General features: G+C 35.8%; 2 protein-coding genes and 1 long non-coding RNA gene across 4 annotated transcripts in view; 1 reads left to right on the forward strand and 2 right to left on the reverse strand.

Annotated features, from left to right (window-relative positions):
- The first annotated feature begins 1,193 nt into the window (after positions 1-1,193).
- On the forward strand, positions 1,194-6,128 carry bcl2l10 (BCL2 like 10). Its single transcript, XM_030162990.1, has 3 exons — positions 1,194-1,310; positions 3,249-3,695; positions 5,141-6,128. The coding sequence occupies exons 1-3, from the start codon at positions 1,248-1,250 to the stop codon at positions 5,261-5,263; spliced, it is 633 nt and encodes a 210-aa protein (XP_030018850.1). The 5' UTR covers positions 1,194-1,247; the 3' UTR covers positions 5,264-6,128.
- A 2,685-nt stretch (positions 6,129-8,813) lies between these two features.
- Positions 8,814-11,627, reverse strand: LOC115415978 (uncharacterized). Its single transcript, XR_003934894.1, has 4 exons — positions 11,481-11,627; positions 10,375-10,472; positions 10,158-10,234; positions 8,814-8,849 (listed from the first exon to the last, which is right to left on the reverse strand). It is a non-coding gene; the product is annotated as an uncharacterized LOC115415978 (long non-coding RNA).
- Positions 11,628-16,402: 4,775 nt separating this feature from the next.
- Positions 16,403-18,947, reverse strand: part of trpm7 (transient receptor potential cation channel, subfamily M, member 7) — a 54,556-nt gene continuing 52,011 nt past the window's right edge. For both annotated transcript variants that reach the window (XM_030163529.1, XM_030163520.1), the window contains exons 37-40: positions 18,681-18,886; positions 18,445-18,496; positions 17,498-17,604; positions 16,403-17,387 (exon numbers count right to left, since the gene is read on the reverse strand). In XM_030163529.1, the coding sequence (XP_030019389.1) occupies positions 17,275-17,387; positions 17,498-17,604; positions 18,445-18,496; positions 18,681-18,886 (478 nt within the window). In that variant the 3' untranslated portion in view covers positions 16,403-17,274. The remainder of the gene's footprint in view (positions 17,388-17,497; positions 17,605-18,444; positions 18,497-18,680; positions 18,887-18,947) is intronic.

Here is an 18,947-nt window from a genome sequence, read left to right on the forward strand (position 1 = left end):
ATTTGCAATTATTATTATTTATTTTTATTAATTTTTTAAAGGATCGTTTGCAGATGTAAATATTTTCATAATGTACCTTTACTTTTTTACCCTATAACATTTATTTATTGATTTATTTTTCAAGGATAGTTTGCAGATGTAAATATTATTCTTAATGTACCTTTACTTTTTTTGTTTTTACCCTAAAAAATGTATTTATTTATTTTTCAAGGATAATTTGCAGATGTAAATATTATTCTTAATGTACCTTTACTTTTTTGTTTTCTCACCCTAAAAAATGTATTTATTTATTTTTCAAGGATAGTTTGCAGATGTAAATATTATTCTTAATGTACCTTTACTTTTTTTTTTACCCTAAAAAAATTATTTATTTATTTTTCAAGGATAGTTTGCAGATGTAAATATTTTCATAATGTACCTTTACTTTTTTTTACCCCCCCAAAAATTTATTTATTTACTTACTTACTTATTTATTTTTCAAGGCTAGCTTGCAGATGTAAATATTATTCTTAATGTACCTTTACTTTTTTACCCTAAAACATTTATTTATTTATTTATTTATATTTCAAGGATAGTTTGCAGATGTAAATATTATTCTTAACGTACCTTTACTTTTTTTACCCTAAAACATTTATTTATGTACGTATTTATTTATTTTTTAAGGATAGTTTGCAGATGTAAATATTATTCTTAATGTACCTTTACTTTTTTACCCTGAAACATTTATCTATGTATGTATGTATTTATTTTTCAAGGATAGTTTGCAGATGTAAATATTATTTTTAATGTACCTTTACTTTTTTACCCTAAAACATTTATTTATTTATTTTTCAAGGATAGTTTGCAGATGTAAATATTATTCTTAATGTACCTTTACTTTTTTTTTTTTTTTTTTTTTTTACCCTTAAAAAAATATTTATTTATTTTTCAAGGATGGTTTGCAGATGTAAATATTTTCATAACGTACCTTTACTAATTTTTTTTTAACCTCAAAACAGGAAAAAGTTCTGAGTGGACAATATTTATAAATTGTTTTGTTATTATTTTCCTTTAGATCCTACTGGGCCTGCATGTGTCTGATTAACTACAATGCGCTTAACATCCTTAACTCAGAGTGGGCTGTTGTTCTGATTAGGTTTCCGTGGTGGTGCTGGCGTGGAGCCGTGGAAACTTTGCGGGGATTTTGTATGGTTGGAACCGGAGGCGGAGCCCCAGAATAAATGCAAGCCGCTGAAGGGAAGCGGTGAATGAAGCGAGGTTCTCCTTCCGCCGTCCTTATGTGCAGAGAGCAGACTGATATCGCTGGGAGGGTAAGCTTTTGTCTCATTTACTCACGAAAAAAACACCCGAACCTTTCTGTTTTTACACACACCGGCTTCTACATGTTGTAAACCGCGTCGGACCGCTGCGTTTATCGCCGGTGAAAGCGTCGATGCGTCCCCGTCGTGCGGCTCACCCCAGCTGCCTCTGCTCGGTCCTTTGTGTCCTCCATTGCGCTGGTGACAGATCGCTAGCACAGAGGAAACGACTTCCCCAGCTACTCAACTACAAGTTCACCGGTTAAACCCCTTTACTAACGGATGATTAACGTCAACCTTCATCTGGAATATGATGTCGGCTAATTCTACCGGCCCCGTTTTTGCCGTTAAATTAGCCGTTTTTAGCCGCTAGCATCAGCCGTTCTCCTCTCTGACGTTAACAGCTGCTTTTTGTGCCGTTGGTGCTAGCTTGTAGCAACGGGACCATTGAGCCTAACGGCGGAGTTTTGCACATTTTTAGTCGGAAAAATAAAACCTAAAATGGCAAATGTAGAGCTCAGAATCGTGGTAGTTTGTGTGGGGAAAGTTAAAGCTTATAAAAAACCCATAAAGTTATTCAGTACTCATTTTATCGGTGTTTAAATAGAAGCTAACTTACCGTTTGGTTTTCAGTCACATCTGCACTGGTACGGAGTCACTTCATTTTAGCCGTTTTTACCAAATTAACAATAAATTAAATTACTTAAGATATTTGTTGTTCGGTAGTATAGTCGGTTTGCTACATTAAAACAAAGAAATATTAACAGTGATATTGTTAAAAAAAAAAAAAAAATTCTATAAACTTTTCATCTCAGGCTGTATAATACACTTGTACTGGACTGCTGATGTAAAATGTTCATGAATACCAAATGCATTAATACAACACCATTAAGTTTACATTTCTCTAAATATACATTTACATTTCTATCTTTCTTTTTTGTTCTGCGTAGATAGATAGATAGATAGATAGATACTTTATTCATCCCATAGGGAAATTTACAAACTTTATTATTATTCTGTATATCTGTGTTGTCTGCACATACGAAAACACATTTCACTGTGCATTGTCATATGTATACCTGTGCATGTATGTTATCTTATTCTTCTCATTTACTACCATCAAGCCAAACATGTACAAAAACCTGCTACAAAATCATCATTTATCAATATTTTTCTGCATAAATCTCACTTTAGCTCTCCTCAAAACTACCAAAATCGTCCAATCTTTTCATGATTTTAATCCTTTAAATGCTAGTTTGAATACGTGATGTCATTGTTATTTATGTCAAAACACAAAAAATGAGACTACGTAATGAATAGTGGTGAGAAAAGGTGGGGGTGTATGTCAGTAAGTAGCAACCACACTGATTTCATTACATTAGTGTTGTTTGTGTAAGATTTTTAAAAATCTGGTTTCAATGTGAGTAATTTAGGCATTTTTTCCAGTGAGGGGGTTTTGCTCTGAACAGAAACCACTAATGCAATGAAATGAGTGTTATGCTAATCTTTGATGGGACCAAGACTGATGTAAAATGCCACATCCTTCCACTTTGTGTCATATGGAAATTATATCAAATTTTGTACTGTTTTTTTTATTAAAACAAGTGACATCATGTACTCAAACTGGCTTAAAATCCTCAATATTATTGAATATTTTGTAGTTTTATTGGAGTTGAAGTGGAATATGTAATGATTTTATAGTAGTTTTTTTTGCATGCACATTGTGGCCTGGCATCCTCAGAGGGAGTAAAAAGTGTCTGTGTAATAGATCTGAAAGAGTAGATTTTTAAAAAAAATAAATGAAAAAAGTCAAAAGAAACATTCTCGCAGAAATTCATGCCATAAGCTGTCACAGACATAATGATCACCATATCAAAGAAGGAAAAAAATGACAAAAATGGCCTGAGGGATCCCTAAGGGTTAAGTGATGTCTTCTTTCTTTGGTGGCAGAAAATGTCCTGTGGGCTGTGGAAAGAGACCCTGGCTATGGCAGAGGACTACATGGCCCTGTGCTGCACAGGCCCACAGGCGGCCCCTCCACCTCCCAGCGAGTCAGCTGCTGCCATGAGGCTCCTGGCCCAGGACGTGGAGAGGCAGCACCAGGCTCGGTTCCTCTCCCTCGCTCAGACCTTCCTGAGGCAGTGTGGGCCGGAACCCTGTTCCAGCCTCAGGAAGGTGATGGAGGAGCTGGTGGGCGATGGACACTTAAACTGGGGAAGGGTTGTGTCCCTTTTCACCTTTACTGGGGTGCTGGCCAGACAGCTGATGGAGCAGAAGGGCACGAAACCGGGGCTGGACCCTCAACAGGTGCCTGGAAATTACAGGGGATTGGCAGAAACCATAGCTGATTACCTGGGAGAGGAGAAGAAAGACTGGCTGCTGGAGAATGATGGCTGGGTAGGTGTCAACGCAATGCAACAACAAACAGACTCATTCATCATGCAGGCGCTACTGACTCAATCAACTTGAAAACAGAGACACTTGTAGATAAGGTTTTCTGATTGTATCTCGAGCACAGAAAAAAAATCCCACTAAGACACAAAGTGAAAGTGACAGAATCGGAAACCACCTAGTTTGATAGGATCGTGTTCGCTTCCTGCTTGAGTATTTATTCAGATCAAAGCGTAAACGTGGCTTAAAGCGCTGCCAGTGCTTAGTTTAGATGCGGCTCTCAGATTGTACTCTTTTCCGATGGGAGAGCATTCGTACATGTGGCTGCTGTGATTATATGGATTGTAGAGTAGCAGTAGGCAAGAATCTGAGGAATGACTGCTTGAAAAGAACCAGGGTCATGGCAACCATCAGCGTCAGTTTGGGTCATTAGTTTTTTGTTATGGCTAAACACAGACAATGCTGTCAGACAGTATTGCATTGTAAGTTTGCTGACTCAGACATTTAAAGGACAAATATAATCTAAAACCTGCCTAGTGTGGCTTATTTACTGGAACAACTCACAGGGATAGTTATGAAGAAACCCATGAGTCTCACCAAAATGAACACAACAGTTTGAGCCTGAATGTCTGCTTTTGTGAATGGGTTTGCCCGGGCCCCCTCCCAAACACCCACATAAACATACACACCCCTCCTTTCTTCAGCTGGCAGCTGGTTTCAACAGACACGTAACCAGCTCTGCCAGATGGACTTTAGTAACAGTCCAAGCTTCAGTGCACTGAATGAGGCATTAGCCGCATTGAAAGTTAACAGCGCGACTTGAAAAACAAGCAGCAGTTAAGTAGAAAACACCTGGAGGGAGAGCAGGTGCACTCACTGGGTGAATCTGTGGCTTCAGTCTGAAAACACAGAAACAAAGCTGCTGCAGGGGTGGATATATGCAACTGAATGCATCTCAGTGGTCTGATGGAGAGTATTTAGCACTCAGAGGTTTAACCTGTTGAATCCTGTTACAAAAATGGTGTAAATTTACTGTGAAAAACCTTGAACTTTCATAGTTGTGTTAATCTTGGTGTCAGCCTTGGGTAAATGTTAGTATGTGTCTGGCTCTTCACACTTACTAAAGTTATTTTTATGATTTACAAGAATGCTATAAATACAAAGTGGGCCGTTTTTTTAAAATACGTAATGCATTGATGTCATGTATTCTTTTATTGTGCATCTTTAAACTAAGTCTTTTGTCATATTAGAAAAACTAACACCAAAAAATCAAAAGGGAAAGTACTTAATCGCTCAAAGTAAAAATGAAACTAATTACGTAACACTTGCCAAGCCAAAGTGAAACACAGAATTTAATCAGTACTGTTTTTATGATCTATTAAAACAGAGCCGTTTACTGTCAGCTTAATGTGTGTCTTGTTTGTTGTTTTTTTTTTTTTTGGTTCCTGTAGGAGGGGTTCTGTAAGTTCTCCCATCATGCCAGAAAAGTGAGTCAGGACTCGTCCATGAAGAAAGCTCTGTTTGCTGCTGCTGGGGTCGGCCTCGCTGGACTCACCTTCCTCCTGGTGCGCTAGCCGGGATCCCACATCCCCGACACATGCCCCGTCCATGTTCTCATTTCATTTGGCACAATTAGGTAGACGTTCAGATAATGACTTCTTACATCGATGCTGCAAAACAAGCTTAATCTGTTGTGAATTCAGGGTTGCAATCTCAAGTCAAATCAACTGAATGTTTGCACATACGCCGATTCCAAACACACTGATACTGACATTCTGCTCACTTTCTCCTTAAGATTGTAAAAAATGATCTCAATGCCTTCAGAAACGTAGGAGAAAGTGATGTGAGTTTGCATATCTGTGACAGGTTAATTTACTAAAGCACAGGTTTCTGCACAGAATCACCTTGGTTTTAAAGTTTGTATTTTCAGCTGTGCAGCTAAAACGACACCCTCTTCATTTTAGTTTTTTTTTTTTTTCCCCCAGCTTTTGGTTTTGACTTGGTTTTAAAACGGTCAGCTGCCTTTACTTCATGTGTTTACCTGAGTTGTGTATGTGCTATAGAGCCATTCTAGTGTACAATGTATAAATTAATATAATATATTTATATGAATTGAAACTGTAAGCAGTGGCCCTTTTCTAACTGATCCAGAGCTGATTCAGTTGATCCATTGTTTAAGTCTGTCCTACATTCATGTGAAATGTCTGTGATTTACACGGTCACCGCTGCTGATGACCGCACAACGGTGCTATATGTTGTGAAATGTTTCTCATATCAATTCACCAAAACAGGGACCAATCTGACTTAAGACATACTACTATCTAGAACAAACATGTTGCTATGGCATTTCCCCCACAGATCTCTTTAAACATTATATTTTTACATTTTTTTGCTCTATTTATTTGTCACTGTTTTTGTAATAAAAGTGATGCAATCATGGAGCTTGTGATTCTTGACCTCGTATCACCTTCACATCTTTATATATTCGCAAAAACACCACAGCGGTGTTGGTGTCCGTCGCGTGAGGCAGTGAGCCGGTTGTCCCTGCTTTCATATGCAGACATATTGTCATAAATAAGAGATGTCCTGCTGTCTGCCTCTGTCCTCTGACCGTCCCACTGCTCAAGTTACGTACATGAGGTTTTCACTAAAGCCTGTCACTATATACCACTGGCACCATTCACGTTAAAGGCACAGAGAAACTAAATATACAGAACATATCGTACTTAGTCTGTGTAATAGATTATATTTTATTCTGATTATGAAATGCTCATTGTGTACCAGCACAAGTGAAGCATGCTCAGAAAAACAAGGTTCAGTGTGTGATCATTTGTGATTTCTAGTGGTGAATTTGCAGATTGCAGCCAAATGAATTCTTTTTCTTGATCCAGGTGAATTTATAATGGAGATTAAAACTCCCTTTCCAAATAGAGCCACATAGCTACAGCACATACCATACAATGTCCAGTTATATACAATAGGAGGCCAAGATAAATAAAGTACAGTTCAGCCAATGAAAACACAGACACTTATTAGAGCCAGTTTGATCTGTTCTGGGCTTTTTATTTAAGGGGGCACTAGCTGTATTGGCCACACTAAGACATTTTAAGGTCCTGGTAATGCACTTGATATCAAAGGGAAAAAACAAAAAAAAAAAACTGACTTCATAGAAGACAACACATTTCATATGTAAATATAAAGGCCTCATTACAGCGGTATGCATAATTACATACTAATGAAAACAGAATTATGAGTATTGTAGATTCTCTCAAATTGACTTAGATATCCATTTCAAATGAAGTATTTTAATAGAAACACTGTTAATGTGTCAAGTACTACAAAGGTTATTAAAACATAATAACCTATATAGTGCATAACACTATATTTAAGTAGCTTTAGTTTATTTATTACGTGTGATATCAACCTTCAATACAATCAACAATTCGATGGATTTTGATGACCTAGTGTTAAACCCACAAATGTAATAAACCGCAAAGGAAATAAAAATTTACAGCTTTTAACGTAATAATCCCACAAACGTAATAACAGTTACCTACCACAAACATAATACCTCATTTCCCACAAACATAATTATTACTTTTGTGGGGATTTATTGTGTTTGTGAGACAGTAAAAATCTTCAGTTTCCAAAATTGTTATAACTTCCCACAAACATAATAAAGTACATTACATACATTTAATGCATGCATGCATAAATATTCATTCATCTTTCTTTTTCTTCCCATTTTTTCTTGTCCTTTGCATACTTGCCGTTTTAGAATGATCAAATGTTGCAGTTACACCACATGGTACAAATTCCAGATTAATAGGTGTTTAATTACAAATACAAGTGGAGGAACAAAACAGGCAAAAATGTTGTAAAGGTTTTATTATAGAAGCTTCAGTATGAACTGGATATTTTTTATTCTTATTAACTATAATAGAAGCTTGTGTCTGACCCATGTAAATAACATGTCTGGATATGATTATGATAACAATGGAGAGGGTAGGAGCACACTGTGAAAATGAGGTATTATGTTTGTGGTAGGTGACTGTTGTTACATTTTTGGGAAAGTTATTACATTTGTTGGATTATTATGTTAAAAGCTGCACATTTTTATTACGTTTGAAGTTTATTACATTAGTGGGAGTTATTACGTTTGTGGGGTTAACACCTGGTACCACCCAAATGAAAGACAAGGGCCAGATCAGCCTGTTCCTTTATCAGTCTGTGGTCCTGAGAAAAAGCAGTGTGTGGTTTAATGTGAATCCTGTCAGCATTCCTGCCGTCTGTGTACAAAACAACACACACACACACACACACACTCTGGTCATACCTGAAATCATTCCGTGGATCTGTGCTCATATAAACTGGTCACAAATAGCTTTACCCGACATTATAATGCATTATGAATAACCTGACCATCACCGTCACTCACACACACACACAGTATTTTCTCTATATTTGTGATGATGTGTGTATGTGTTTCCTGTTCAAACCCCAGCAGACCCTAGGACCCCTGTCTGTTTACCTGATGGGTTAAAATACCAACCTGTGGTAAAGTCAGCCATAATGTACAATCACATCCATTTCATGAGGACAAATGGACGCTATTTGCTGTTTAATCATAGTAAAAAAAAAAAAAAAACTTGTCAAATGTGATGAAGCAGAGGACAAACAATCACAGGACGCCAAACAAAGCAAACACTCTCATGTATATTTTCACCACTAATCATTTTATTGCATTTTTAGACAGTTTCAACCAGTGTCAAATGGAATATGTGAGGTCACACAGATGTGATGAACGCAGCCCCTCAGGCTCCACAGGCTGAAAAGCTTCTGGATGAGCATCGTGCACACACCTCCTGTTTTCAGCGTATGCATTCATAAACAGAAGTGCAGATCAGTGGGAACTCCTCAGAGCTGCTCTCATCATCTTCTCATGTCTGTATTCACATCGAAAGACGCTTAATTCACTTTCCTAACAACAAGACCCAATTTTTCTTTGAAATCTATACCAAAAATCGCCATAATTTAGTGTTTGCAATCATCTTTTTATCCAGATAAAATATTGTGACATTATTTTCTTGCAGTGTGAGTATAGCTGGGGTTTGGGTTTTTTTGGCCCTCTTTGATCTTCTGCTTCACAACCTCGCACAACTGTTAAATAAAAGACAAAAAAACACAATATTATAAACAGATAATTTCCTTTGTTTTTCAGCCTAAAAGAGTGAAATATTTTGTCTTTTTTAATCCTTGTGTGGTGTTCAGATTATTGTTATTTAGCCGGTGTTCGTGGGTGTGGTGGTCCTGCTGCATTTGTGGGTTTTTAAGTCAACATAGTCAAACAACTTTATGTTAAAATACTCAACAGATGTTTACTTCATCCCAATTATATATAAACTTTACATATAACCTTTTGCCTTTGCTAGATCACAGTTATGAATTAAAGTGCTACTCATTTTTATTTATTTATTTATTTTTTTAATAAAATCTAATATAATCAAATTATGAGAGGAAAAATTCCCCCCCCCAAAAAAATTACTCATCATTTTTCCTTTTATAAAAAATGAAAACGGGTCCCACTGACCCAAAAAACATACAAGGGTTAAGTGACTTTTCCTCTGTCACCGACTTCATGTCAAGTCATAGATACAAACTCATCCCCTTTAGTATGGATTGTTTTGTTTTTTTTCATTTTCTGTCATTTTTTCTGTGGTGGAAATATTCAGATTCAAATCCTAACCATGTGCAAATACACCACCACATGTAAAAATTGTAGATTCATGTGTTTTAGACAAAATGTGGTTGTAAAGCATGATGAAGTCTGCAGTAAAATAATCCCTTCAGTTGATGAGTATGATAAGGATTCATTTTAGTTGCATGAATGTGTACGTTGTAGATATTTAAAGTTCAGCTCATTTCAGTGTTGTTTAACACTCAGAATCATATACAAACACAAGCTTTTCACAAGACAGGATGACGAGACAAATGTAATGGAGTAAAAAGTGTAATATTTGGTCTGAGATATAGTGGAGTAGAAGTATCATGTTGCATAAAATGTCATTAAGTATAGTCCAGTGCTACAGGAATTGTGTAAAAGTATTTAGTTACATTCCACTGGTGTTTACAACATGTCCTCAGCTGTGTGGTGTTGTGTGGTATGCAAACCACAATAGTCTGCCTCACCTCCTCATGTCTCATGGGAGGAACCGACAACCATGACATGCACAAACACGACTATATATATGTATATATATTTGATATGTAAAAATGTTATGATGAGTCCAACCCTCAATGAGTAGAATTAATTATAAATAATGGTAATGATGTTATTAGATAAATCTAGAGCCAAAGAGTATTAAGGTAAGTCTATGTTTTGATACCGGCGGACAGTTTTGAAAAAACAAAACAAAAAAAAAACAGAAAAAACATAAAAATGTACAGTATATAGTAGATGTCACTGACCTGATGAGGATTAGGCAATTTTCTAGAATTTAGTTTGGAGAAGACCAGCTCATTATTCACGTACACCTCAAAGCTGCCTATGTGTGGAGGAAACAAAGATAAATTTGCACAAAATCAGTGATCTCACAATAAATAGAGGATGTTCAAATGTGTAAACTACAATTATTGTTTGTTCAACTACATTCAATTTCCTGTGGATAATTCCAAGAGTTCTTACCTGGAGGTCCGTTTTTTCGCTGAATCTGCACATCAGAAATAGCCTCCTGAAGGGTCCTGGCTATTATCTGGAAGCATGATGCTGTTTGTCATCCTCCACTGAAACACGAAACAGAAAAAAAAAAAGTTAAACTTATCTCTGCTTAACCCTTTATAGGGCACTCATAGAAATACTCTGAAATTCTAAATTTCAACTTCAGTGTGTTATGGGAGGACCTAACAAGACTTTATTACTTTTGTGAAATTTTTCACATTTTTTATTGTTATGTAGAAAATCAAGGTCGGTGAAGTTACTATATTTGATTCCTTACCCGTAAGTGATAAACAAATAAACAAGTGGTGCCAGGCACAACCGAACCCCGCCCCTTGTGCATATTTCGACCATTATAAGTAAATGGGCACATTTTAAAATTCATTAAAAATGTGAACTTTGATCTACTGTTTCCAAAATGTAATGAGATCCATTCTGGGTCACTGGCAATCTATAAAGTACAAGTTGGGATGAATTCAACCAATAGTTTTGCTGCTAGAGACATTTGAAATTTTGCCCATTATAAGTAAATGGGGAAAAAAAAGATTAAAAAATTCATAATAAATTGAAACTTTGACCTACTTTCCTCAAAATGTAATGACATATATTCTGGATCACTGGCAATCTATAAACCAAATTTGGTATGAATTCAACCAATAGTTTTGCTGCTAGAGTGTTAAAAATCAAACAAACAAACAAACCTAACCAAAAACAATACCCCTTCCCTCCTCTTTGGGGGACGGAGTATAAACAAAACCAAGAATTAAATATAAAAAATACAAGAAAGCACATGTAAAGTGGAAGGAACATGTATTACAGAACATCAGAACATCACTTTTAGAACACTACAACACAAGTGCTGATCCAGACACCTGTCCACATACACATTATCCCTTTGAACATTATTCTTTACATTAGTAGCACTACTTCACGGTACCTAATGTATTTGGAAATTACCAAAAATAGTCACTTGCCCGATAAAGGATTAAAAAGCACAAATTATCCTAAAGTCTCCTAAACATAAAAGGTCACAGTCTGAATATGTTACAAAATGGAGAAGCTGACAGGACTCTTACCAGTACTCAATGCAGACTGTAGCCATCGTTTGCAGATGATTTTCGAAGTGTGCAGTGGAAGCAGAGCTGGAAACGTTCACTCTGAAGCTGAGCTGAGACAAATGAAACAATGGGATGATGATGTGACTTTTATCAGGTGAACCGCACCCAGTGGGAGGAACAGCTGGTCCATCCGGTTTTCATGAATTCCTTGTAATTGTACCCCAACTGCATAAAACACAATTATTGACATGCCACTTTATATTTACAGCTGCAGTTCTACTTTTATGTTATGGACAAGTCAACTAATAAAGATTAGAAATGATCAGGTGAGACTGAACCAATGGAAAAATACAACCCAGATCACAATAAGCTGACTTTGCAGGTATCACACACTTACATTTAACACTTTTAAAGACCTTTATTGGGACATTTTGGACCAAATTTAAGATAAGAGTTAACCCTCAAAGACCTAAGCAGCTGCCAGCAACCAGGAACATCTACTGATCTAAAATATTTAATAACTTTTGATCCACTGATCTAATCAATACGTGTAAATAATTCAGCTTTTCATCATCAAATATGACCCATTTAGACGTTCAGTCTCCATAAAGCCTATGTAGTTTGACAAATGACAGTGTGATATATTTTGCTTTTTTCTTCAGGTTTCTCTGTTTTGATATAATAACATTTGTCTAAAACACACTGTGTACAAATCTTACAGTCATACTGCTAAGCATAAAAAATGTCCCATTGAAAGCCCTTCAAATTGATGTATAAATGAAGAGTACATTTTTGGGGGGATTAGCAGTTTGAATATTTTGACTGTAGGAAACATAATAATGCATAAAAATCAATGTTGTTAATCACTGACATACAACAGGCTGTAAAAAATCAACACAAAAACATATTCTTTGCATGTAGTATATTGAAAATAAGACACATTTTCTGTCTCAAAACATAGTACCATCATGACCAAATAAAACCTAGCATTTTAAGGGTTAAAATCTATTAAAATTTATTAGTGTTTGACATCAATAATTAGGTCAGATGGAGGTGAAACTAACTAACTCAATGAGAGTAAAATATAATATTAATGTATAATTTTTAAGAAGTACCTGATAAAAGGACATGTTTGTGTTTAGCGGTATGAGTGGGATTATTTGACACTGCTCAACAAATAATTATGCAAAAAAGTAAATGAAAACATGATGGCATCATTACGGTGGCCCAGGGGTGCAACAGGCCAAAAAATTATCCACTAGACGAAAAAAATTATCTACTACAAGAAAAAAAAAGAGAACAGCCTAAAAAAATTATCCACTAGATGAAAAAAATTATCTACTACAAGAAAAAAAAAAAGAACAGCCTAAAAAAATTATCCACGAGATGAAAAATTATCTACTACAAGAAAAAAAAAGAGAACAGCCTAAAAAAATTATCCACGAGATGAAAAAATTATCTACTACAAGAAAAAAAAAGAGAAAAACAGCCCAAAAAAATTATCCACTATAAGGAAAAAAAAAAGACAACAGCCTAAAAAAATTATCCACTAGACAAAAAAATTATCTACTGCAAGAAAAAAAGAGAACAGCCTAAAAAAATTATCCACTATAAGAAAAAAAAGAGAACAGCCCAAAAAAAATTATCCACTAGATGAAAAAAAAAAAAAAATCCCCTATAAGAAAGAAAAGAGACCAGCCAAAAAAATTATCCACTAAAAGAAAAAAAAAGAGAACAGGCAAAAAAAATTATCTACTAGCCAAAAAAATTATTCACTATAAGAAAAAAAAAAAAACAGAACAGGTGAAAAAAATGATCTACTATGAGGAAAAAAAAGAGAGCAGCCCCAAAAAATATCCACTATAAGAAAAAAAAAAACATCATCCACCTTTTCAATTACGGGGGCGCTGTTTACCCGAAAGGTGCCTTGCTTTAAAATTAAGGCCACCACAAAAAATACAAGGATAGGCTGAAAAATTTTAAGGCTTTCGGCTAATGTGGCTAATGCTAAGGAAGTACCCCACCGGAAGTGGAGGTCGTGCGCTAAAAAATAAAGTTATTTTAAAATATAGATATTTCCATTAATATAGTTTGCAAAGCAGTTAAATGATTAAATACGGTTCCAGTGTCTGCTCAAGGTTAGGCATGGGCGTTAAATGGTTAAGGTTAGGGTTAGGGTATGGTTGGGGTTAGTTTTCAGTGGTAAATGGCCCTTGTGTGCACTGTGTGAAGGTTCGTTGCTAAGCTAATGCTAACGCGAAAAGTTGACGGCAACTTTGTGACTTACCAGTGCGAGTAAACAATTTTGTGATTACGGTGTTGAATTGTTCAACTGCCTGACATTCAATATCATTTTTGATGAATATTCGCTACAAGAAGTTCTAAAATTATTTTATTTTGAGAAGAGGAGCTTCCTGTGGAGCTCCACTATCATGGCATCGCCCATTTGTTGAGAGACAGCAAGTGCATATTGCGGCACCGACACTTGGTGCCGTGGCACCTCGGCTGGTGCCGCGAGGTGCCGTGGCACCTCGGCTGGTGCCGCGACGTGCCGCGGTACCACGGCTCGGTGCCAGGTACCCCAGCACTGCACCGCGTACCATGGCTCGGTACCACAGCTCAGCTCGTTGCCAGGTGCCGAGGCACTGCGGTACCACGGCACACATCTTTATCTCCACAAAATGTCCTTCTTGATCTAGTGTTAGTGAAGACACTCCGTTTGAGTTGAGGAGGAGAGGTCTACCTGCAAACAAATGGGCGATGCCATGATAGTGGAGCTCCACAGGAAGCTCCTCTTCTCCTCCTCTCAAAATAAAATAACACAAAGTTGCCGTCAACTTTTCGCGTTAGCATTAGCTTAGCAACGAACCTTCACACAGTACACACAAGGGCCATTTACCACTGAAAACTAACCCCAACCATACCCTATCCTTAACCATTTAACGCCCATGCCGAACCTTGAGCAGACACTGGAACCGTATTTAATCATTTAACTGCTTTGCAAACTATATTAATGGAAATATCTATATTTTAAAATAACTTTATTTTTTAGCGCACGACCTCCACTTCCGGTGGGGTACTTCCTTAGCATTAGCCACATTAGCCGAAAGCCTTAAAATTTTTCAGCCTATCCTTTTATTTTTTGTGGTGGCCTTAATTTTAAAGCAAGACACCTTTCGGGTAAACAGCGCCCCCGTAATTGAAAAGGTGGATGATATTTTTTTGGGCTGCTCTCTTTTTTTTCTCATAGTAGATACATTTTTTCACCTGTTCTGTTTTTTTTTCTTATAGTGAATAATTTTTTGGGCTAGTAGATAATTTTTTTTGCCTGTTCTCTTTTTTTTTCTTTTAGTGGATAATTTTTTTGGCTGGTCTCTTTTTTTTCTTATAGGGGATTTTTTTTTTCATCTACTGGATAATTTATTTTAGGCTGTTCTCTTTTTTTTTCTTACAGTGGATAATTTTTTTTGGGCTGTTCTCTTTTTTTTTCTTGTAGTAGATAATTTTTTTCATCTAGTGGATAATTTTTTTTAGGCTGTTCTCTTTTTTTTCTTATAGTGGATAATTTTTTTAGGCTGTTCTCTTTTTTTTCTTGAAGTAGATAATTTTTTTCATCTAGTGGATAATTTTTTTAGGCTGTTCTCTTTTTTTTTCTTGTAGTAGATAATTTTTTTCATCTAGTGGATAATTTTTTTAGGCTGTTCTCTTTTTTTTCTTAGAGTGGATAATTTTTTTGGGCTGTTCTCTTTTTTTTCTTGTAGTAGATAATTTTTTTCATCTAGTGGATAATTTTTTTAGGCTGTTCTCTTTTTTTTTCTTGTAGTAGATAATTTTTTTCATGTAGTGGATAATTTTTTTTAGGCTGTTCTCTTTTTTTTCTTATAGTGGATAATTTTTTTAGGCTGTTCTCTTTTTTTCTTGAAGTAGATAATTTTTTTCATCTAGTGGATAATTTTTTTAGGCTGTTCTCTTTCTTTTCTTGTAGTAGATAATTTTTTTCATCTAGTGGATAATTTTTTTAGGCTGTTCTCTTTTTTTTTTCTTACACTGGATAATTTTTTTGGGCTGTTCTCTTTTTTTTCTTGTAGTAGATAATTTTTTTCATCTAGTGGATAATTTTTTTAGGCTGTTCTCTTTTTTTTCCTTGTAGTAGATAATTTTTTTCGTCTAGTGGATAATTTTTTTAGGCTGTTCTCTTTTTTTTTCTTGTAGTAGATAATTTTTTTCATCTAGTGGATAATTTTTTTAGGCTGTTCTCTTTTTTTTTCTTGTAGTAGATAATTTTTTTCATGTAGTGGATAATTTTTTTTAGGCTGTTCTCTTTTTTTTCTTATAGTGGATAATTTTTTTAGGCTGTTCTCTTTCTTTTCTTGTAGTAGATAATTTTTTTCATCTAGTGGATAATTTTTTTAGGCTGTTCTCTTTTTTTTTTCTTACACTGGATAATTTTTTTGGGCTGTTCTCTTTTTTTTCTTGTAGTAGATAATTTTTTTCATCTAGTGGATAATTTTTTTAGGCTGTTCTCTTTTTTTTCCTTGTAGTAGATAATTTTTTTCGTCTAGTGGATAATTTTTTGGCCTGTTGCACCTCTGGGCCACCGTACGTCATGACAAAAACCTGGCATTTGAACAGTAAAAATCTATTTAAAAAAACAAAACAAAAAACAACCCTCAATAAAAGTAGAATATTATTTTTTTTAGAGCTTGTCTTTAAAATTCATACTTTTGTGCTTAGCAGTACAGTTAGACTAATATTCGAACTGGCCCTGAGGGTTAATTCAGTCATTTTGGTTAAATTTGCTGTTATTCCTACAGTTTAAATATAATATGCTAGATACAATAAATAACTTTGCTTTAAAATAAAGTACAAAAAGTGGAGGCTCACTGATTTAAGGTCAGCATTTCAGTTTTTTTGTGTGTACACACAGGAACGACAATGTCTCAAGCTTTTTGACATTTATTTGTTTAAAATGATATCCAGTACAAAATGTATACAGTAATACCCTTATTATTTTAGTTCCCCTGAATAAAATATTTTCATCTGTTCAGCTCATGCCGGATAACAGTATCTATAAGATACACTAGATTGTAATTTGCTCATACAACAGTTGATGACAAAGATGGATAGATAGCAATAGTACCTTTGTAACAATAAAAACTATCAGCAATATTTTGGTGGACACACTTTCAATACAATAAAATGACATACATTGTTCTGTAAAAGTTGCATTGCAATCTGCCCATATTTTACAAGATTTTCAAATTCATGTATATCTTCTCATTAACTAAGAGACAAAAAGTTGTGATACAAGTCTTTGTACATTTATAAAAGTGATGTGGTGGCAAATGGTGGTGTGGCAGCGACTGACTCTGAAGCTGCAAAAACAGATGAACAATGCACTTTTGTTCTTTTTTTTTGTCCTTTTTCATTAAAACAAGGCAATTTCTCAAACGTCTTCATTCTTAATAAATAATAAACCCTCTGCAATGATATTGTACCTGTCCATAGATATCCAGTTCATATACATATATATGCATATATATATATATATATATATTCATAAATTTATACAAAATATTTTTAAAACTTCTTCCCCATTTCATGTTCTAAAAAATAAAGGTTAAAATGGTCAAATTGTATGAACACAGCATCTTGGCGGGACCAACAGTAATGGTATGCAGTCTGCATGCACTGGTTTCCATGGAAACACAGATGTGTGTGATTCTTCCAGTTGACTGGATGAGTCGTTCTGTTCCTTGGCTTTGACCAATCAAAACAATGTGACCTCTGATTATTCTCCCACTTGAAGCGATCACAACATCAGCCTCATTGATTGGCGTGACTCTTTAACCCCGCCCCCTGGGTTTGGAGGGTCTTCCTGTGGGAACGTCACCTTGTCAGGGGTGTATTCGTTTCTCTTCAGATCTGACGAGAGAAAACGGGAACAAAAAAGATTATATGGGTTTAAAGCTTTGAGTTTTATCACCGTCTAAAGGGCGCATTGTGTGTTTCTTTTACTGCGACTGATTCCTCACCAGGGAGTTTGAGTTTGCGGCAGCAGGAGTTGCAGTGGTGTTTAGCGCGGAAGTTCCTGATGGCATCGTCGCCCAGGTTGGCAGGTCCGAAAATCATATCGTACGACCTGAAGGAGTCACACAGGTTATAGAACAAAACCACTCAACACTTGAGCTGCTGAGGTTCACATTTTATTCAGCTTTTTATTAGTTTTAGATGTGCACATTTATGTCTATGCAGGAAAAGATATATATATATCTGATTTATACATGTTATATTTAATCAGTGATCCTTATTGTACTCAGTACTGTTTGCACCTTTAGTCATTGCACTGCATTTTGTTGTCTGAGTCATTGTACCATAAAACTATTAGAACAGAATAGAACAGAACAGAACAGAATAGAATAGCCTTTAGGAGGGTGCTCACTGCAGCAGAACAGAATTGAAAACAGAAAAGGAAAAGCATAATAAAAAATACTATATTCAAAATACATTATAGATTAAAAAAAAGATACAAACCGCTAATAGAAAAAACTCAAATACACATTGTGCAATGTAGTGCACAAGTGTTTTTATGCAAAAATAATTAGTTAGCTCAAATAATTGTGACAAGGGAGTAATGTAATAACAGTGAAAGATAAAACACAAGTCAAAACTAAACTCGATCTTCAGTTAAATTCTTAATTGTTTCTTCTCTAATTTGTCAGGAAATCAGTAGATAAAAAAGATGCTCAGTTTGTGATTTCGCACAAAGTATTAAAGGATAACATCCCCAGTTTAAAGTGACAAACTGGAACCAGGGAATGTTTGTGCATTTTTATGAGTAAATGATTTGAGTCCACACAGGACTGATTCATTTTCCCTTCATTACTTTATGTTTACAGTCCACAGTCATAAGTGACTACAGTGAATCCTTTAAAGCTGAGCGACTCCTGTTAGAACGTGAAAAAAAACTAAAAGCACTCACCCCTTCTCCCCACTCTTAATAACAGATGGATCCGTCAGAATCTCTCCGACCCCTTCAGAGGCGACGAAAACACAAAAACCAGTATCAGATCAGAACTTAAACCACAGGTGGATGATTCATCTAACGTCATCTATAGTGACAAACAGGTCGTGTACTGCAGGTAAAGCGGTGCCGTACTGCATCATCAATGCTTCAGGACAGTGATGTGTCAGTGGAGAGTGTGTGTAAGTTTTTACCCTGCAGGTCGAGCACCAGCAGCTCTCCCCGTGTGTACTCGTAGGTCCAGTGGCTGAAGGCCAGCATGGTTTCCTCCAGAAGGTTGGTGGGGACGATCTCATCTCCGTTGTTGTTGTTGAACTTCCTGAACTCCCCGGTGATGCACTCCTCTATGGCAAACCACTGTCCAGCAGAGTGACAGTAGAGCAGAAACACCTCCAGAAACCTGACAAAGAAAAAAAAAAAAAAACACACCATATTCAAAATGAGAGTTCAATGACAACTGA

The sequence above is a fragment of the Sphaeramia orbicularis genome, chromosome 3 (assembly GCF_902148855.1).
Source record: "Sphaeramia orbicularis chromosome 3, fSphaOr1.1, whole genome shotgun sequence".
NCBI lineage: Eukaryota > Metazoa > Chordata > Actinopteri > Kurtiformes > Apogonidae > Sphaeramia > Sphaeramia orbicularis.

Excerpts from the sequence above, each read along its gene's own strand:
- bcl2l10 (XM_030162990.1), top strand. The coding sequence starts at position 1,248 with ATGAAGCGAGGTTCTCCTTCCGCCGTCCTTATGTGCAGAGAGCAGACT. Across the intron at positions 1,311-3,248 it reads AGACTGATATCGCTGGGAGG|AAAATGTCCTGTGGGCTGTG; the intron begins GTAAGCTTTTGT and ends CTTTGGTGGCAG. Across the intron at positions 3,696-5,140 it reads TGCTGGAGAATGATGGCTGG|GAGGGGTTCTGTAAGTTCTC; the intron begins GTAGGTGTCAAC and ends TGGTTCCTGTAG.